This window comes from Cervus elaphus, chromosome 32 (assembly GCF_910594005.1).
Source record: "Cervus elaphus chromosome 32, mCerEla1.1, whole genome shotgun sequence".
NCBI lineage: Eukaryota > Metazoa > Chordata > Mammalia > Artiodactyla > Cervidae > Cervus > Cervus elaphus.
In genome coordinates, this window is record NC_057846.1 from 40,745,769 (window position 1) to 40,767,688 (window position 21,920).

The 21,920-nt window shown below is 47.1% G+C and overlaps 1 protein-coding gene across 2 annotated transcripts in view; it reads left to right on the forward strand.

Annotated features, from left to right (window-relative positions):
• The first annotated feature begins 9,844 nt into the window (after positions 1–9,844).
• Positions 9,845–21,920, forward strand: part of TACC1 (transforming acidic coiled-coil containing protein 1) — a 120,097-nt gene continuing 108,021 nt past the window's right edge. Inside the window, exon 1 of one of the 2 annotated variants that reach the window (XM_043893934.1) lies at positions 9,845–10,084. Coding sequence is in view for 1 of the 2 variants with exons in the window: in XM_043893931.1 (XP_043749866.1) it covers positions 10,043–10,084 (42 nt within the window). In the remaining variant the exon portion in view is untranslated. The remainder of the gene's footprint in view (positions 10,085–21,920) is intronic. The other variant, XM_043893931.1, reaches the window with a different exon arrangement.

The following is a 21,920-nucleotide window of genomic DNA, read 5'->3' on the forward strand; positions in this document are numbered from 1 at the left end:
ATTTATTTATTTTTGCCCGTACTTCGCTGCTGCATGGGCTTTTCTCCAGTTGCAGCGAGTGGGGACTACTCTTCGTTGAGGTCTGCGGGCTTCTCATTGCGGTGGCTCTCTTACTGTGGAGCGTGGACTCTAGGATATAGAGGCTTCAGTAGCGGAGCACAGGCTCAGTAGTTGTGATGGACTGGTGCTTGTGGGATCTTCCTGGACCAGGGATCGAACCCATGTCTCCTGCATTGACAGGCGTATTCTTTATCAATGACTCACCAGGGAAGCCTCTCAAACCCTAATTTTATGGTTAGGAGACTGGTTTCAAGCTCTATCGCTTGCTCAAACTGACAAACCTCCTAACCTCTCTTAGCCCCTTTGTACCTAGTCAGTTCCAGGCATCTCACAGAAGCTTGGATGAGCCGGTACTGTGGAGGCAAGAACATAGCACACAAATAAACATACACTGTTATGGTAACTCTAGGATTGTAAGGTCGTGCGTGTCTGCTAAGTCGCTTCAGTTGTGTCCCACTCTTCGTGACCCCATGGACTGTAGCCCACCAGAGTCTTCTGTCCATGGGATTCTCCAGGCAAGAATACTGGAGTGGGTTGCCATGCCCTTTTCCAGGGGACCTTCCCGACCTAGGATCGAACCCAAGTCTCTTATGTCTCCTGCATTGACAGGCGGGTTCTTTACCACTAGCACCACCTGGGAAACCCATAAAAAGTAAAAGTGAAAGTGTTAGGTGCTCTTTGTGAGCCCATAGGTTCCTAGCCAGCCAGGTTCCTCTATCCGTGAAAATCTTCAGGCAAGAATAAAGGAGTGGGTGGCCATTCCCTTCTCCAGGGGGTCTTTCCCACCCAGAGATTGAACTCGGGTCTCCCGCATTGCAGGCAGATTCTTTACCATATAAGGTCAGAGATGCTCAGTTAGTAACAGTAGTTACTAAAGGCCTATCACGTACCACACTCTCTTGTAAAAAGCTGAGAATGTAAAGTAGACATGACCAAGTCCACGGTTGGGGGAGACGGATGATAAACTATCAACAAATAAGGTAAAACTGTCCTACCGGCTGGTGTGCATGGCTGTGAGGAAATGCATTTAGGAAGACAGCATAGAGTAAGACTGGGGTTGGGAGGTGGGCACTGCTTCAGTTAATCCAGGTGCTTAAGAAAGGGACAGAGAAGAAAGTGACCTTATGAACAGAGCTACCCTTGGGCCAAGGGGACGTGGCAGCCTCTGGGCCCTGCGTGAAGAGGACTCTGAGCATCCTCACTACTTCACTGTGGACGCCAGGGAAATGCTTTTCCACTCTGCTGTCATGAGGCAAAGTAACACGGAGAGGATTAGCATGGTGGGGACCACCTAGGAGAGGGAAAGGACAATGAACTAATGAGTCAGTTGGTTAAACTCTTCTCAGATGGCATCAGTGCAAAGAATACTGCCTAAAGAATTGTTTCCCGGAATTCCTAACATACATTTTTTTAAAAAACTTTTCTTTGTGTTCCGGAGAGGCCCATGGTGCAACGTTAATAATTCATATATCTCTTTAAGTTGTATGTAGGTTGGTCTAAAGGTTAGATGCCTGATGCCTACCAATTATCTTCCTTGACAAAGACACAGACATGCAAAACTCATCAAAGAAGAATTTTTAAAAACAGGAATATTTAAGGCTTCCATGGGGGCTCAGTGGTAAAGAATCCACCGGCCAATGCAGGAGACATGATTTCAATCGCTGGTCCAGGAAGATCCTATATACTTCAGAGCTACTAAGCCCAAGCACCACTGCTCCTGAGACTATGCTCTAGAGCCCATGTTCTACAACAAGAGAAGCTTGTGCACCTTAAAGATTAGCTCTGACTCACCGCAACTGGCAAAAAGCCCTCACAGCAAAAAGACCCAGCACAGCCCCAAAATAAATGAACAGGTTTTAAAAACTAATACAACTTTGGTAAAGGTTCCTCCAAAGTTCTTCAGCTTTTTTTAAATAATTCTAAGTTAAAATGATCATACCTGCCAACTATAATATGTATTTATGTCATCTTAAATAATTTTGAATGTTTGAGGAAAATAACTTCTTGAGAGCATATGTGAGACCATTTCAACTTTTCATTGTGCACACTTAACTTTCAGTTACATTTTTAATGACAATATATTCAGATTTTGTACCTCTGAGGACAATAACATTTAAAGTCTTTTATATCATTCATCTCAATAGGATACAAATTATTTGAAGATGATTTTATTAGTGATTTCACTTAAGAGCAAAAAAAAAATGAATTTTTGTGAAGTAAACATGTAAGTTATGAATAATGTATGTCTCTGTCGCTCTTTCTAATGCCACCCGTCAACCCACAGAACCCTCAAATATGCACAATAATAATTAGATTTAATTTTGCTTTGTATTTTACTAACATACAGTCGTAAAAACCATAAGTTTATGCATATTTTTCCATTTTGCCATTAGAAAGGCATTCGTCACGGTAAGAGGCCAGAGCATACCCTATGTTAGAGTTTTAGTGGTGTGTGGGCCTCCATTTGTGGTCTTTTCCTGAGCCCCTCGAATGTTAGAGGTGAGCCTGTGGGGAAGAAGACAGTAACACAGTCAAAGGTCCTGAAACAGCAAAGCGTTTGGTGTACTGGTGCGGCCCAGCCTCGGTAGTTGAGGTTGGAAGGGTGGGCTGGGCCTTGTGACATGGTGAAGGTTTAGATCTCCTTATCCTGAGAAACCAGGGGAGGGTGTTGGGCTGGAGAAGATGGTTCTGGCTGCTGTGCAGAGATTGATATCTGGGAAACCAGATGAGAGGCAGAGACCTGACTGTCAAGCTGCTGCATTAGTCCTAGCAAAAGTGCCTTTGACTTGGGTGTCAGGAGTGGAGGTGATGAGCTGGTCGTTTGAAGGAATTCAAATACAGAATTACTGATGGATTGAATGTTGGGGTAGGGAAAGAGGGAATGATTTCTAGGGCTTTGGTTTGAGCAACTGGTGTATAGTGGAGGGAACCTAGAAAGCAGAATGAGAACGTGGAGAAGACCTTGTACAGTGAGTCCCCTACATACAGACCTTGAAGTTTCGAGCTTTCAAAGATCTGAATGTGTGTTCCATCAATGTCAGGCATGAGTGACATGCAGCTTGTCCTTTGACTCCTATTGTTGACAGTCCTTAGCTCCACCATCTCCCACCTCCCCTCCCTTCTCCAGTCAGTCAGTAACTCTTCTTGCCTATTCACGCAGTGCCAGCCCCTGGATGCCAGCTATTGTATTGTACTTTTATTAACTTTTTTTGCTGTATTGTACTAACTTTTAAAAGTATGCTGTACTTTTTAAGGTACTGTAATGTTAGATTTAAAATGTTTATTTTTTGTGTTTGTCTTTATATATTATTTGTGCTAAAAGTATTATATTTATATTATATTATATTTATATTATAATGTAAATATTTATATTATATTGTAAAACAGTGCTATAAAGCCAACTGTGTTAGTTGGGTGCCTAGGCTAACTTCATTGAACTTATGAACAAATTTCACTTACCAATATACTCATGGAATGGAACTGGTTCACATGTAGAAGACTTACTGTGTTTGGAAGAGAAGTCCTTCTTAGGTAGAAGTGCTTATGCTACAGGAGAAGTCAAGAAGCTAGAGGCAATTTTAGTGTTTAACTTCTCTTCCTATCAACAGCCTTGCAGGTTTCACTGGGGTTTGTGACCCAGGTGCCAGTTGGAGCCTGACCATCCCTGCCAGATTTTAACAGGATAACTGAACAATTGGGCTTCCCTGGTAGCTCAGCTGGTAAAGAATCCGCCTGTAATGCAGGAGACCCGAGTTTGATTCCTGGGTGGGGAAGATCCCCTGGAGAAGGGATAGGCTATCCACTCCAGTATTCATGGGCTTCCCTGTGACTCAGACAGTAAAGAATTCACCTGCAATGTGGGAGACTTGGGTTTGATCCCTGGGTTGGGAAGATCCCCTGGAGGAGGGCATGGCAACCCACTCCAGTATTCTTGCCTGGAAAATCCCCATGGACAGAGGAGCCTGGTGGGCTACAGTCCATGGGGTCGCAGAGAGTCAGACACGACTGAGTGGCTGAACTATTGAACTATTAGCCACTAAACTCCTTCCCAACTTTGAAATTCTACTATTTTAAGGTGACAAGGTAGGACCTCAAAGTATTTAAATTTGAAGAGGAGACTTTTTGAAGACAGAAGACAAGTCAGTCTGTAAACGCGGAGATGTGTGTGTGGCAGACTTTACACCAAAGGGGGTGCACACTCACGCAGACGTACTATAGTTAGAACTAGAAGACTAGATTAGATCTCACCATGTGTTCTATGAGCCCACAGCGCTATGCACTCAAAACAAAGCCACAGAACATGAGGATGAGGAGGAACCTTAGGGCTGCTCTATTAGTTGCCCTGATCAAGAAAGTGGGGCTAAGCTGCCACTTGATGCTTGCTGGATGGTACTGTTACTGAAAGTGAGGTCTGGCTCAAAAGCCAATAAAGGGGCCACGTTGGTGGACAGTTGGCTTTATTTTGGATGCCAGCAACTGAAGTGGGGGCAGGGGGAGGGCAGATGCCTGTCCAAAGGCTGACTCCATCCCCTGACAATCGGGGTGGGGCAAGAGGTTTTATAGAGAGAGGGAGGGGGCTCCATGGAGCAACAGCAGTCAGCTCTGACGGTCTTCTTGAAATGGGTCATCGGTGGTCTGACCAGCATCATCTTTTGATTGTTTTAAGTACAGTTAATCTTCAGTTCCAGGGTTGGTTTGTTTCCCTTTCTTTGAGGCCAGTTCTTGGAATTGTGCAAGACGGAGCAGCTTATGTCATGCCTATAGTCTGGTCATCACGTAGCTAACGTTTCCACCTGGTGGGGTTTCAGTATCTATGAGACAGCTCACAGGATATGGTTCAGAATAAGATCTATAGCCCTTGGGAAGGAACTAAAGGTCCTTGACTATGCCTAATGACTATATTATCATTATTTGGTCTCCTTCGGCTACTTTCTCTTGTTTGGTGTATGTAAGCATTTTGATTAAACTTATTCTTCAGCTAAAGTTTTTCCATAGACAAAAAGCAGGCAGAGGACATGGGAGGCGAGGACCACAGAGTACTGCTGTGTTTCGAAAAGATCACACAGCCGGCTGGTGGGGACGTAAGCCCTGAGCCCAGAAGCTGGGACTTCCAGCCCAGCTTGCTTCCCACAAGTAGAGTCTCTCTTTCTGGGGTGAAGCAAGGGGCTGCGCAGGGCCAGGACCTGACTTCAAAATAGGTCTCAGATTTCTTGCAGTGACAGCACATTCAGGCCATTTTCAGCTCTGTAGAACCTTATCATAAATCCCAAGAGCTCAGAGTTCTTTCATAAATATAGCAGCATCATCCCCACTGCCATTCATTCAAGCGACCATTCAATCGAACATTTCTATGAGTGGCAAGCTCAGCGGTACTAAGGACACAAAAGAGAACACAGCGTGTCCTCAAGGCGCTGCCCGCGTCTGTGTGTGATGGGGAGGGTGGGGGCGGGGGACACACCGACATCGAAGATTCCAGTGCAGTGCGTTCGGCTGGGAACCGTGGTGGCAGCGTGCCCGGGGTCCCCGGGGATGGCCCCAGACTGGCAGCAGAGAAGGGTAGGTACCGCACCTGCAGCCACTGAGCCCTGGGCTCCAGTCAGGGGCTACTGGGAGTTAAACACGCAATCAATTGCTCAGTCGTGTCCAACTATTTGCAACCCCATGGACTGTAGCTCATCAGGTTCCTCTGTCAATGGAATTCTCCAGGCAAGAATACTGGAGTGGGTTGCCATTTCCTTCTCCGAGTTTAATACGAGAGAAGGGAAAAGTGTTGAAGGCGGTTTTAGGAAAAGGGAACAGAGAGAGCAAAGGCAAAAAATGAAGGGAGAGCCTGCCCATGGGAAAAATTGCCTGTACTTGATACCACAGAGCACCGAGGGCAGAGCCGGGAGGCGGGGCGGGGGCACGGGGAACCGGATGGAGGAGTGGGCGGGGCCAGGGGTTGTCACTCCAAGCTGCTGGTGGGTTGATCTGAAGCAGGTGAGATTCCCAGGCCTTCAGGCTATTCGCTCCAGGGTCAAGAAATGCCTCCTCCTGGCGGGGGGGTGGGGGGGGCTGCGGGGGGAGGCTGGAATGCTTAACCAGTGGAAAACTTCGGAGCGAATATCAAGGATAAGCACAGGCTCAGCAGAAGACCAGGAGCCAATTCACCACAAGGTACCTAGCATGTCAGTACGCTACTATATCTTCATCATATGAACGAATGATGTGAAAGCATCCGTAGAGATTCCTTGCTTTGTTCCCCCACCGCCCCTTTCTATCGTGTGCCAGAACCCAAATCTGATTAGCTGGGGCTGGAGAGAGAGGGGCCCCATGGGTTTTGTGTGTTAGATGCTTCAGACAAGCCGTCAACTGTTATCCTCACGACACCCTTGCGGTCCATACTGCAAGTCCACAATCTCTTACGCAAAAGCCAGGTGTGCTTCAGAATTCTGATTCATTTCAGATTATGGAAAGGTAGCGCTGCACAATATACATTTTATGATAGCAAGCCCCCGGTGGACCCGGGGAGCACCTTGCCATCAAACAACATAAACCCTTTCTGCCAGGAAGTGTGAGAATATTCACACTACGTAGGAAAACACGTAACCTCAGGTCACTTTAGGTCAGGTCTTGCTGCCAAGTGAGTTACGAAACGCTTCTGGTTTGCCAAGTGCAGAGTCTGGAATGCGGATAAGGGAGTGTGGATCTCTGAAATCCTTGCGTTTTGGATGAGGCAACTAAGGTTCCCAGAGTCAAACTCTACCTAGAGAGGCGGGATCTGGGTGAAGACACGACTTAGCCCAGCTCCAAAGTCCATGCTCTTTCCACGGCACATTCTGGACCCCTCTGCCTGATACAAAAAGGGATAAAGGGCAGACATTGCTGATCCTCAGCTGCCCCAGCAGTCAGTTCAGTCGCTCATTCGTGTCTGACTTTTTGCGACCCCATGGACTCCAGCACGCCAGGCTTCCCTGTCCATCATCAACTCCCGGAGCTTACTCAAACTCATGTCCATCGAGTCGGTGATGCCATTCAACCATCTATCTCATCCTCTGTCATCCCCTTCTCCCACCTTCAATCTTTCCCAGCATCAGTGTCTTTCCCAATGAGTCAGCTCTTTGCATCAGGTGGCGGCCAAAGTATTGGAGCTTCAGCTTCAGCATCAGTCCTTCCACTGAATATTCAGGACTGATTTCCTTTAGGATTGCCCCAGCAATACCGAGACCAAGTTTGCAGAGTTTTCTTTCCGGAATAACAATGCCGCCATCTAGTGGACAAACCTGAGAATGGCCCCCGATGGACACGGAGAGCGAGGTTGATTGGCGTGGTGGTGACCTCTGTAAAGGGCAGCCGAATCTTCTTCCCCTCTGTAACCTTGCAAACCCTTTCAGGGACCAGGAAGCTGCTAGTAAATTACCTCTATGTAGTCCATCCTTCAAAACAAAAGAACGATAATAAGAATGAAACTTCTTTTTCCCAACTGCCAGAAATTCTGGACCACTTTCACCATTCTCTCAGCACCTCTCAGAGCATCTCTTCTAAAGCATGACTCTCCCATGCTTCAGACTTTCCATCGATTACAGAAGCAACTCCATAGGCCTGGTTAAAACCACACTTGCCGCTCCAGCCATTCCCCACGACATACACTCTCTGCTTTCGCCAGGCCCTTGTCTTACCTGTATCTTCTATTAGGGCACCCGGAACTGCCCACGACACTGCTTTGCTTGCTTTTTCCCTCATGACTCCTGTACATTTCGGGCTACCTGAAATGTAGTAGGAGTTTGATCACTTTTGAGAGATGAAAAATTAGAATGAGTGTATTTCATTAGCTTAAAACACCCAAGATTTTTTTTCATTAACTACATGCACATACAGTCAGAGCTGTCAGGCTCCTAAATCTCAGGGAGTTTTACTTTCAAAGTCCTTCTTAACATGCAGTTTGGTAGAGGGCAGGATAGAGAGAGTTTGGGGATATTTGTGTCCCCAAAGAAGGACGATTATTAAAGAATAGCAATACACAGAATAATGTGTTCCTCTAAGAAAATGATTCTTGGGAACTCCGTGGTGGTCCAGTAGTTAAGAATCTGTCTTCCAATGCAGAGGATATGGTTCAGTCCCAGGTCGGGGAACTAAGATCCAACATGTCGTGGGCTACTGAGCCCATTCACCACATACAACTGGACAGATGCCCCCCACACCGCAGTGAAGATCCTGTGTGCCACAACTAAGGCCTGATGCAGTCAAAAATAAATAATAATAATAATAAAAAGAATGACTCTTTCCTTGAGTTTCCTACATCCTCTTTTCTTTTCTCAGACAGTGTCTTGAATTTCTCAAGATAAACCTTCAGATGAGTTAGTCAAGGAAACAAGAAACTATACACAAACTATGGCACTTAAGAAGTTGGGGTTAGGTTACAAAATAAACAGAAATAGTTATCTTTTCAGGTATGTGTATTATTTTTGCAATAGCTTTATTTAGATATAATTTACATGCCACAAAGTCACCTATTTAGAGTGTACAATTCAGTGACTTTTAGTATATTTACACAGTAGTGGGCTAATTGCCACAATCAGCTTGAGAACATTTTTATCATCCCCCCCAAAACCCTGTACTTCTGTAACCTGTTATCTTCCCCCAGCTCCCAGTTTCATCACCACCCCAGTCCTTGGCAACCATTAATCTACTTCCTGTCTCTAGGGATTTGTCCATTCTTGACCTTGCAGGATAAATAGAATCCTATAGCATGTTGTCTTTTGTGTTTGGCTTCTTTCACTTTAGCATGATGTATTCAAGGTTCATCCACGTTGCACATAAAGGTTCGTGCGTGTGTGCGTGCTAAGTCACTCCAGTCGTGTCTGAGTCTTTGCGACCCCATGAACTGTAGCCCACCAGGCTCCTCTGCCCATGGGGATTCTCCAGGCAAGAATACTGGAGTGGGTTGCTGTCCCCTTCTCCAGGGGATCTTTCCCACCCAGGGATCGAACCCAGGTCTCTTCCATCTCAAGTGCTGGCAGGAAGTACCCCAATCTGTGGTGGGGGGCGGGGGTTGCGCTGAGGAGGTAGAGCTTGTAATTGGACCTGGACTCCATTTAGGAAAGATAGCCAAAAAATAAATAAATAAATAAAATAAAATTAAAAAAAAAAAAGGAAAGATAGCCAATTCCTGGGCTTCCATCATAGAAAGACCTAGAACTAGGAGAGGGCTTGGAAGCCAATCCCTACCCCTCTCCTTTGACACACAACACACGTGGCCAGTGGGCAAAGGTGTGTTTGGGGGTGGGAGGAGGCTGACCCAGGAAGGACCCCAGGAGCCCACAAACTAAGGACATTTTCTCTGCCATCTTTCACCAATTATTATTTTTGTTATTTTTCATTAGAGGGGTAGGGAAAAAACAAGTCAGGAGGGATGTGGGTGTGTATATTTCTTGGAATCCAGAGGTTCAGAGAGGGGAGGAAATTCATCAAAAATGTCCCTAGTACAAAAGTTGGCCAAACAAATAGCTCTCTCTCTTTTTTTTTTTCAATCTGAACTGTGTAACAGGAGAAGTTTTTTCACAAGGGGAGAGTGTTCCTGAGCCAAGTTTAAGCCGAGGGAAATTTTTCCAGCTTGTCAGGAACGAAGCTGACGGTCCATTAAGTAGAAAAAAAAAGTGCTGGAGGAAAGCGTAGGGCGGGGAAAGCTCCAGGATTCAGACGGAGCTTTGCATTCCAAACCGGGCCGCAGTTGAGCGACCCCAGGAAGCTCCCTCTAAAGGGAGGCTGCGGAGATGCACCCTGGGCTCCCAGCCCTAGTGCACACTTCCTGTTCTGCCCCTGGACACTCAAGCCAAAACTTACAAAACATCCTTTCCCCTGGAACCAAGTGCTTGCTTCGGGAGACCCACCCCTCCCCACGTCGGTGATCTCAGCCTGCCCTCCCCTTCCTTCCGCGGAACCTCTCCCACACGAGAGGCGCTCGGCTTCCCGAGCAGAGATGCTGGATCCGGAGTAGCAGGTGATGCCTGGGGGAGAGAGGCGACCGGGGACCACTGTCCACGAGGTAGGAACCGGGGGCTGAGCGCCCTGGGCTCACTTGGCATTTATTGAGCAAAGCGAGGGCTTGACCTTTAAGCCTCGGGCTGGGGGCGTTTTCTGGTTGATGGGGATAAGCGGTGGGTGAGTGGACTCCGGGGGAGGTCAGCCTTTCTTTTCCCTCTTTCTTTCCAAATTTAACTTTAATTCTGGGGTCTCTGGAAGCACGCTGTTGTTTGCCTGGTGTGGCAAATGCTAGAGCAGAATTCTGGGGATTCCCTGATTTCTTTTCTCTTTTGCTTTCTTTTCTTGGAGAGAGGCGGCATGGGGAGGGGAGTCCTGGAATATCAGGGAAGGTTCATAAAGACCTTCGCCTCTGAATAGATTCAGAGAGAAAGGACCACGTGTATGCACAAGGAAAAGGCATTTTTTACTTGATGAACTGGGGTCCGGCTGTTTCTCAGGACCTGGGTCCTCCTGGCCCCTGATGCCCTCCTCCCACCCACCCCGTCCCCCCGCCCACCTGCTGTCTTGAGGACACACACCTTGAGCTGTTTCTCAGCATGGGGGTATGGCACACGGCCCCAGTGCCATGTGTTAATGGACAGAACCCAGTTGTCCCTGGAGACTTGGATGTCTGTCTGTGGTAGAGCTAACTGGTCTACCGGGAAGGCAGCATGTGGCTTGTTAAGGACATGCCCCAGCTGGTGGCCGAGAGGCTGGCCCTGGCAGCACATGCTGACATTGGCCTGACGCAGTGAGCTCAGCAGGGCTTCTGCACGAAGAGTGCTCAAAATTTTATGAAGCAATAGTAAGTGGAGCGTTTCAAATGTCCTTTCTCTGAACTCCTATGGCCTTTATTTCTCTGCAGGATGCATTTGGTTCCTTATCGACGTACTGCCTTGCACTGTTTTCTGGGCTTCCTTGATAGCTCAGTTGGTAAAGAATCTGCCTGCAATGCAGGAAACCCTGGATCAGGAAGATCTGCTGGGGAAGGGATAGGCTACCCACTCCAGTATTCTAACCAACCAAATAAATGAGAGAGTGAGTTGGACAAATGAGTCATAACCTATTATTTGGTGATCCCCAGACAGATACTAACACTTGTTGAGCACTGGCTATGTGCCAGGCACCATTCTGAAGGTGGCAGTTATCATTATCATCCCCATTTTACAGATGAGGAAACTGAGGCTGGAGATAACAACTCGTAAGTGCAGAGAGGGAATCTATACTGAGTTCAGGCCGCCATCCTCTGAAACCAAGATGGGGTTTGACTCTGGGTTCCTGCATTGTCTAGCTGGGTGACTTCACACACGTTAAATGTCTTCAACCTCAGTTTCCTCATCTGCAAAATGAGACAATAATAACCCCACCTGACAGAAGTGTTGTGAGAGATAAGTTAATTTTATAAATTATTTTACTGAAGCAGGTGAACGATGCAGGCATGCTTCACCCAGCCCCTATCTACCATGTGCAGTATAAACATGAAGGAAACTTTTGCAACTGAAAAGCCTCAGGGTTCTGTAGAAGGTAGCAACAGTGCCTTGTTAGGACTTGAACTTTAAACAAGGAACCCTGGAATTCACTTACCAGCCAGTGCAAACCTGTAGCCACCAGCTCACTAGACTCTAAGTTCACTAAGAGCAAAGTTCATATCGTATACAGGTTCTGCATTCAACCAACCTCGGAAGGCCATCTCCAAAAAAATTCCAGAAAGTTCCCCAAAGTAAAACTTGAATTCGCAGGTGATTATTTGCATAGCATTTAAATCCTATTTGCATTGAGATTGTATTTACATTTAGATTGTATTTACATTCTTGTTGTATTAGGTTTTAGAGATGAATTAAAGTATAAGGGAGATGTATGTAGGTTATATGCAAGTACTGTTCCATTTTATGGGCTTCCTAGGTGGCACTAGTGGTAAAGAACCTCCCTGCCAGTGCCAGAGATATAAAAGACAAGGGTTCGATCCCTGGATAGGGAAGATCCCCTGGGGGAGAGCATGGCAACCCACTCCAATATTCTTGTCTGGGGAATCCCATGGACAGAAGAGCCTGGTAGGCTACAATCCATAGGGTTGCAAAGAGTCAGACACAACTGAAGCGACTGAGCACACATGCCCTTTTATGAAAAGGACTTGAGCATGGGTGGATTTTAGTACCCTCAAGTATCTTGGAACCGGTCCTGGGGGCGGGGGGCGGAAGGAGCCAAGGGATGACTATGCGTTTGTTTCTCTTGGAATATGTTTCTCAAGCTGTGGTCTAAAGACTTTCGGTGCCCTTTCGAAGGGACACCGGTCCCTTTGGGGAGGAGTTCAACAAGTGGATGCTCCAGGAGCCTCCTCTTCCCTCTCCCGACAAAGCAGCTCCGTTTTCACCTGACTGTGTGTTAAGGGGCCAAGTGGAAAGCAAGTTTTGAAATCAATATTCAGAACTGCTAACCTGGGACAGGTAATGTCATGTCTAGGGAGAAAATGACTGCTTACAGGACAGGGTTGATTTACAGAGGGGTTTCCAGCTTGGTCCTGTCTGGGTTCTCATTTGCTTCTCCGCATCACCTTCTACTTAATGACCCTTTCCCGCCCTGGAGAACCCACAGGTGTCGTGTGCCAGGCAGGCTCAGGGGTGACCCTTCCGTCTCAGGCAGCTGGTCCTCAGGGTCAGGGGTGGATAATGGACAGGGCCCCAGAGAGCGTCTATGACAACCTGGGCTCTCTCTGAGTCTTCTCAGAATGTGCCCTTCTCAGTTCTACTCACAGTGATGGACTGTACGATCAATACTCATAATAGCTGCTATTGATCTCCCTTAATGATGACAGCTTCCTTATTGAACCCGGCGCTGTGCTGAGCACAGATATGCTCACGCAATCCCCACAGAAGCCCTGGAAGGTGGTTTCTGCCTGGTCCCCTGCTCTGCTGGTGAGCACGTAAGGGTGAAGATGTGGTATGACTTGACTAAGGGCGCCCAGCCAGCTAATGCTGAGGTTGGACTTGGAGCCCCTCCCCCAAGTCTGAGCCACCCTGCCTCGAATATTTTTGCAGCCCCCTTTGACAGAGGTAAGAAGGACATTGTTGTTAGTTGGGTGTTTCTTTCGTGTTTCTGGTAAGGGATGTCCCCTGAGAATAGGCTGGGAGAAACGGGGCTAGGACAGAACATTCTATGGAGGAAGGGTGCTGCTGTGAACACGGAGAGTTGGGATTCTTGTGCGAACTGTGTCCCTGGGAAACGTCACCTCTCTTAGGAGAGGGGATAGGGTTCAGTGGGCAAGAGCCAGCTCTGTAGCCAGACTCGATGGCCTCAAATCCCTGCTCTGCCCCATATCAGCTAGATCCTCTTATGCAAATTCCCAAAATAATATTTCGTGTAGAGAGATGATAATAATAGTACTTATATTATAACAACGTTATACGAGAATGACTTAGTCCACATAAAGCATTTAAAATTGTGTCTGGCACATAGTAAGGACTCAATAAATATGTTACTATGGAGACTTCCCTGGTGGATCAGTGGTTAAGACTTCGCCTTCCAATGTGGGTTTGATCCCTAGTCAGGCAGCTAAGACCCCTCATGCCTCATGGCCAAAAAACCAAAACATGAACAGAAGCAATATTGTAACAGATTCAATAAAGACGTTAAAAATGGTCCACATCAAGAAAATCTTTAAAAAAAAATGTTATTATGTGTAGAAGAGTTTGGATTAAGCTTAGATGTTTGGGTGGCAGGCTGGAAAAAAGAAGTAGCTAGTATTTGAGATTGAAAAAACACCAACAATTTCAACTGTGAGCTGGGGGTGGGGGTGGGGTGTTTACCCAGACCCAGGGTCCCTGAGAGACAGCTTACAACCTTCGAGAAAAAGCTTAAATGTTCTCTTGGAAGTTTAATAAAACTGGAATAACTAGTCTTCAGAATTGGACTTGCCAAATTGGATTCTTTGATTAAATGAAGTTTACCTTATTTATCTTTGGAGTTATGGAAATCAGTCTCACCTCTGACCTATTGTTATTTCTGGGGAAAAAAAAAAGAACCAAAAAAACAACTTGCTTGTAAATGCCATTGGCTAAACCACTTGTACTTTTGGAAGGATGACTTTAAGATTTCAAGCTGAGATATAAAATTTAAGAGCTAAATATAGCTGATAAAAGAAAAAAAAACAAACCCAGGAAGGGATCATGACTTACAAAAGAATTTTGTGGCTTTCTCAGAGGACAAATTTGTGAGCGCCGCCTAAGTCTAGACCAAGTTTGCAATGGTTTTGAGAGTAGCATGCACCCGTTTGCCTACCCTTACTGGAATTAAAGTAGGCAGGAAATAAACTGGGGGACTGCCGTCTATTGAGCACTTACTACGAGTCATGCTTTGTGCTAAGTGCTTCATACACAGCGTCTCATGTTTAATCCCTACATTTCCCTATCAGGGGAGTACAGTTGATCCTTAAGCAACACAGGTTTGAGCTGCGTGAGTCCCTATTAGAAAGTGAAAGTTGCTCAATCGTGTCTGACTCTTTGCAACTCCATGGACTGTAGTCCATGGGATTCTCCAGGCCAGAATACTGGAGTGGGTAGCCTCTCCCTTCTCCAGGGGATCTTCCCGACCCTGGAATCGAACCGGGGTCTCCTGCACTGCAGGTGGATTCTTTACCAACTGAGCCACCATTTTTTCAGTAAATACATACAGTTACTACCCTACCTGGGGTTGGTTGAATCCACAGATCCGGAATGTTGGATATGGAGGGTTGACTCTGTGGAGGGTGGTGGTCCTCTGAACCCCCACCGTGGTGTTCAAGGGTCAACAGTACTACAATTATCCCCAGTTTACAAATGAAGATAATGAGGCTTGGAGAAGGAAATAATGTGCACAGAAGCACACAGCTGCTAGGCGCTGGGTGGGAGTTCTAACTCGGGATGTCTGGGTGTGGGTGTGAGGGGTTAACTCTGCTTGCCTGGTGGCTCAGACCATAAAGAATCTGCCTGCAATGAGGGCGACCTGGGTTCCATCCCTGGGTTGGAAAGATCCCCTGGAGAAGGGAATGGCAACCACTCCAGTATTCTTTCCTGGAGAATCCCCATGGACAGAAGAGCCTGGCGGGCCACAGTCCATAGCGTCGCAAGAGTCGAACACGACTGACTGACTGTGATTCACATTCATTTATGTCAAATGGAATCCTCCTGGATTTTAGCCCTTTCTGTCTGCCTGAGGAGGGCTGTCTTTGGAAAAGGATGGAGGAAGCAGTTACTCACAGCCCTCTTAGGCACATGGAGAGCAGAGGTCAGAGGATGCAAAGGTGCCTGACAGGAGAGACCCAGCGCAGCTGCAATCCCAGCCAGCAGACAGTGTCAGGCTACCAGGGGTGGGGTAACTTCCGGATGCAGGGTTTGTTTTTTTTTTAGGGTAATCTCCTTTACTTGGCTTCCCTGATAGCTCAGTTGGTAAAGAATCCACCTGCAATGCAGGAGACGCAGGGTTTAGGGACAAAAGAGGAATCTGTTGTACCTCCCAGCCCACCCAAGATATGGGAATGGGCGTTGGGGGGAGGTAACACTTTCTGCACTTTCAGCCCTGGAGGGTCTCCTGGCTTCACCCTCTATCTTCAAAAGGAGTTTCCGTGAAACAGGAGCAGACAGGGGTGGTTGCAAAAGCAGCCCGAGTACAGAACAGAACGCCCCAGGGCGGCAGGGAAGGTTTGGTGTCTGCTCCTTGGTCAGGACCCTTGGAACTTCCCGCAGTTTGGCTTTCTGGCTAATGATTACCAGCTGCGCGGGGCTGGCAGCCTCCTCTGTGCCTGGCCAGCCAGCCCGAGGGCCGGGGCCCCCCGAGCGCTGACTCCCCGATGGCTGAGGGACTGGCCTCTCCCCGTTGGTTGTCCAGAGCACCTTCTTGTTCTTCGGACCTCGGCCTTCCTTTTCCAGCATCCCTGAGGGAGCTCGGCCGGCCCCTTTCCCGGGAGATGCTCTGGGCCGCGTGCACTGCGATGCCCGCCCAGATCTGAGGGGCGTCCCGGAGAAGAGATGCGAGGAAAGAAACAGTTATGGGACTTCAGGCACGTTCGGATCTGCCTTAGCCTGGGAGGGCGATCAGTCTGCTTCCGGAACCGTGAGCCTCAGATCCCCGAAAGGGCTCTCAGAGGCTTCCTGGTCCAAACCCTTCATTTTGGGTACTTCCGTGGTGGTCCAGCGGTTAGGACTCCGAGCTTCCGAGGCAGGGTGTGTGGGTTCATCTCTGGTTGGGGAACGAAGATCCCACAAGCCCTGCAGCATGGCTTTAAAAAAAAAAAAAAAAACAGAAAAAAAGTCATTTTACAGATGAGGAGACAGTTTCCTTCGGAGGAGAGCTTGGACCCACAAAACCAGCCTGCTGGACAGACGGTCTAGATGCAGTTGGTCTGGATGTTTCCATGGGCCCCTAAGTCCCCTCCACCTCTGCATCTCCGCTCTCCTCTGCATCCAGGAGGCTGACCTGAATGGCTCCTTTGCCTCTGGCTCCTGGTTTAGGTTCAGCCAATCGAGGCCTCAGGCAGGAGGTCAGAGGGAAGAGAGAGGACACGAAGGTGTTTATTCCCCTCACTCCCCTTCCTGCTGTGTCGCCCGGGGTGGCCGTGTCCCTGACACTCCTGTCGATGGCCCTCTCCCCATAGCTCTGTCCCTCCGACCCCCACAGGCCCAGGGCGGCGGTGTCTCCCTGACTGCACCCACCTGCAGAATAGCACTGTCTCCTGTCTCCTGACTGCTCAAGGCCTTTGTAAACAGTCCCTTTATTAAGCTCTCCAATTGGAGAGTGTTACCCTGCCACGTCCTGGCAGATAAAAGAGGCTTTGTGTACTAGAGAAAGAAAAGTCTATACGAAAGGAAGATGAAATTCAGCAAGAGGGTGGGTTTGTTTCCTGAGGCAGCTGTGAGAAATGACCATGAACTTGGAGGCTTAAAACAACAGGCGTGGGCTTCCCTTCTGGTTCAGTGGATAAGAATCCGCCCGCCAATGCAGAAGACACAGGTTCAATCCCTGGTCCAGGAAGATCCCATATGCCACAGAGCAACTCAACTCGCACCCCACAACTACTGAGCCTGTGCTCTAGAGCCCGTGGTCGGCAACAAGAGAAGCCACTGCAATAGAGGCTCGTGCATTGCAACTAGAGAGCAGCCCCCCACTCACTACAACTAGAGAAAAAGCCTGTGCAGCAGTGAAGACCCAGCACAGCCAAAAGTAAAATAAATAAATAAAATTACAATACAAAACAAAAACAGGCATTTAATATCTCAAGGTTCTGGAGGCCAGAAGTCCAACCTCAGCATCCCTGGGCAGAAATCAAGGTATCATCAGGGCCGTGTTCACTCCAGCCTCTTTAGGAGAGGATGGTTCAGGTGGGCTGGAGTTGAGTATTTCCCTTCCCAGGTCAGTTAGGCTCTGATCACAGCAAGGTAGACTCTGGTTAACTAGTTTTCGCTGAAGACAGAATTCAAAGACAAGCAGGAAATGGGGGCAGGGGAGAAGTATGGGATTGACGTATCAGTTCAGTTCAGTTGCTCAGTTGTGTCTGGCTCTTTGGGACCCCATGAACTGCAGCATGCCAGGCCTCCCTGTCCATCACCAACTCCCAGAGGTTACTCAAACTCATGTCCATCGAGTCGGTGATGCCATCCAACCATTTCATCCTCTGTCGTCCCCTTCTCCTCCTGCCTTCAATCTTTCCCAGCATCAGGGTCTTTTCAAAGAGTCAACTCTTCGCATCAGGTGGTGGACAAAATATTGGAATTTCAGCTTTAGCATCAGTCCTTCCAATGAATATTCAGGACTGATTTCCTTTAGGATGGACTGGTTGGATCTCCTTGCAGTCCAAGGGACTCTCAAGAGTCTTCTCCAACACCACAGTTCAAAAGCATCAATTCTTCGGCGCTCAGCTTTCTTTATGGTCCAACTCTCACACCCATACATGACTTCACTATCACTGAAACATTGAAATATGCACACTACTATATTTAAAATAGATAACCAACAAGGACCTACTGGATAGCACAGGGAACTCTGCTCCACATTCTGTAATAGCCTAAATGGAAAAAAATTTGAAAAAGAATAGATATATGTGTATGTATAACTGAATCACTTTGCTATACACCTGAAACTAACACAATATTGTTAATCAATGATACTCCAATGTAAAGTAAAAATTGAAAAAGAAGAATGGAATGCTCTGGAATGTTTCAAATGGTTTCCTGCCCCTTACCTTTGCTGGAAGCCCCGGGGGATTTTTCTCTGTGGGAATCTGGTTGAGCTCCTGGAGGTAAATCTCACAGTGCTGGGTCCCCTTGGAGTTTTAAACCTTCAGAGTTGTCCTTACTGAGCCCCCAGCAATTCGTCAGTGACTGTTCACCCCAGCATGATTTCTGCTGTGGTTCTGATTGTGTATCTCTGCTCCACTAAGTGGCGACTTCCTGCCTTCACTGGTACGTCTCTTCAGTCCTGGCTGCAGTGGTTTGCACTCTGTCCTCCCCGCCTCTTATGAATCCCAGAGGAGTTACTGACTTTTCAGTCTGTTTATCTTTTTACTTGTTGTTAGGACAGAGTGGTGACCTCCAAGCTCTCTATATGCGGAAATGGAAAACTCCACACGTGTTGACATGCTTCACGGAAGCATCATTCAGTCATTGGGGGATACATGTTGCTGAGAAGGCCTTTCACCTCCCCCCCCCCGACTCTCTAGTTCTCTTATCTTTGGGCCTGGCAGCTGGCCATCACAGTGACATTCCCGTGCTGAAGCCAGCAGATTTGTCACCAGATGAAACGCTGTAGGAGACAAAATGGTGGCAGGTGTGATGGGGACACCAAGACTGTGGAAGAGCCCAGCCAAGGGACTGTATGGATGCGGAAGTCGTTTGACTCCAGAGTTGAATCCTATAGCAGGGGGTTGGGGATTAACAGATGCAAACTATTGTATATAGAATGGGTGAGCAACAAGGTCCTCCTGTATAGCACGGGGAACTATATTCAATACCCTGTGATAAACCATAATGGAAAAGAATATAAAAAAGAATGTGTGTGTGTGTGTGTGTGTGTGTGTGTATATACATCACTGAGTCCCTTTGCTCTATGGTAGAAATTAACACAACACTGTAAATCAGCTACACTTCTATAAGATTGAAGAAAATAATTGAATCCTGGAGCACAAAAACTAGAATGTTCCCAAAAAGCAAAACCAAAAAAAACATGGACTTCTCTGGCAGTCCAGTGGTTAAGACTCCGTGCTTTCAATGCAAGGGGCGTGGATTCAACCTCTGGCTGGGGAACTAAGATCCCACATGGCACATGGCATGGCCAGTAGACAAAAACAAAATGAAAATCTGAATACCCTCGGAAATTACTGGAGTCCACCACCTTGTTTTACAGATGAGGGAAATGAGGTCTGGGCAGGGGAAGGTCCTTACTCACAGCCGGTCAGTGGCTGGATATTCTCTGGATCCAGGAGAAGACTGGAAGTCTTAGGACTCAGTGTGAGGGCTTTGCCACTTCCACACCGTCACACCTTCTCACCAGTGCCCTCCTTCTGAGCAGTCTTTGCATACTCTTTGTAGGATTTCTATCCCAGTTAGTCCCACTTACTAGAAGCTGGTGGGCAGCAGGAACGCACTGGACGTCAAGTGTGTTTATACGTGGAAGGAGGAAACGGTGCTGAAGGTTGTGGCGGATCAGTGACCCGGTCAGCACGAGACGAGCAGGCTGAGGCAGAGGGGAGGCAACACACAGCTTCCTTCATTGAGAAAGCCTTGCTATGGAAACAAGTCAGCCGGACTAAACAATGCATTAATGATGTAGTCGGTACACATTCTGCTACAGGTTCTGTATCTCATCACACACCAGTGTGATGATCTCTGGCCAGAGGACAACTGGAAGGGCATCACTTCACTGCTGATTAAGCAAACCACTCCCCACAAATAGGTCATACTGACAGAGGAATACATCAGAGAAGACAGTAGTCCCTCTGTCCAGAGTTTATCTATTGGTAGAGTTCAGATCTGGAGCTACTCTTTAAGACTGAATGGCATTGAATAAAATGATTGACAGGCAGATGTTAACTAAATATAGGAAAGTTAATTTAAACAATATAAGTGGGTGATTTTTTAAAAAAATAATTTTTTTGTCTTTTACAACAGTTTCAGGTTTACAGAAAAATTGTTGAAGGGAGTACAGAGTGTTTCAATATAACCCACCTCCAAAATCCCCTAATGTTATCATCTAACAGTTGTGTGAGGCATACATGGACTTCCCAGGTGGTCCTAGTGGTAAAGAACACGCCCGCCAATGCAGGAGATGGACGAGACGCAGGTTTGATCCCTGTGACAGGAAAATCCTCTGGAGGAGGGCGTGGCAACCCATTCCAGTATTCTTGTCTGGAAAATCCCATGGACAGAGGAGCCTGGAGGACTACCGTCCGTAGGGTTACAGAGTTGGACACAACTAAAGTGACTTAGCATGTACGCACGTGGTGCATATGTAACAACTTTTTAAAAATTTTTTTTGTGTCAACCATTTTTTAAACGTCTTTATTGAATTTGTTGTAACATTTCTTCTGTTTTTATGTTTTGGTTTTTGGGCCATGAGACACGTGGGATCTTAGTTCCCCAACTGGGGATTGAACCTGTACCCCCTGCATTGGAAGGTGAAGTCTTAACAACTGGACTGCCATGAACCAATATGGATACATCATTATTATTAACTAAAGTCCATACACCATTTAGATTTCATTAGTTTTTGCCTAATGTCCACTTTCTGTTGCCAAGATTGAATAGGACAGCCTTCAGACAGTGATGCTACACGTCGGACTAAGTCTCTGCTGAGCTAACGTGAAGCTCTAAAGTCAAGATTGGCAGAGAGAGACTTCCCACATTGGGCTGGAGTGGCCAGGATTTTGTACCACCACCTTGCTCAGCCACTGACTGGGGGCTGCCAGAGAAGGCTGATAGCTCAGAAGCCCAGGCATTTGCAGCAACATGAATGGACCTGAGTGTCATACTGAGTGAAGTAAGTCAGACAGAGAAAGAGAAATATCGTATGATATCCCTTAAATGTGGAATCTAAAAAGAAATGATATAAACGAACTTATCTACAAAACAGAAACAGACTTACAGACTTAGAGAACGCACGTGTGGTTACCAGGGGGGTTATGATGGGGGATGGGATGGTTAGGGAGCTGGGGACGGACATGTACACACTGCTCTATGTAAAATGGATAACCAACAAGGACCTACTGTAGCACCCAGGGAAGTCTGCTCAACGTCACGTGGCAGCCTGGATGGGAGGGGAGTCTGGGGGAGAGTGGAGGCATGTATGTGTATGGCTGAGTCACTCTGCCGTGCACCTAAATCTATCACAACATTGTTAATCAGCTATACTCCAATATAAAAGGCTTTTTTTTTTAAAGTTAAAATAATAAATGTTTTGTTTAGCCAGATTGTATATAAAGAAAAGAAAAATCCTGGGCAGACTCTGAAAGCAATAACAGCTGGACATTAGCCGCTAACCATATTTCTTAATATGCTGTGTGCTCAGTTGCTCAGTTGTGAACTGTAGCCCACCAGGCTCCTCTGTCTGCGGAATTTTCTAGGCAAGAATATTGGAACGGGTTGCCATTTCCTCCCCCAGGGGATCTTTCCAATCCAGGGATCGAACCCGCGTCGCTTGCCTCTCTTACGTTAGCAGGCGGGTTCTTTACCACTGTGCCACCCGGGAAGCCCACATTCCTTGATGCTGGGCTGCTAAATCCATTTTTGACAAGAGTCTAAGTGCTCCAACTCTGTGTCTGCCAGAAAGACCTCTGAAGTTTCCAAGGAGAAGTTGGCTAACCATTTCAGGAATCTTGAGCAGAGGTGATCCCACTG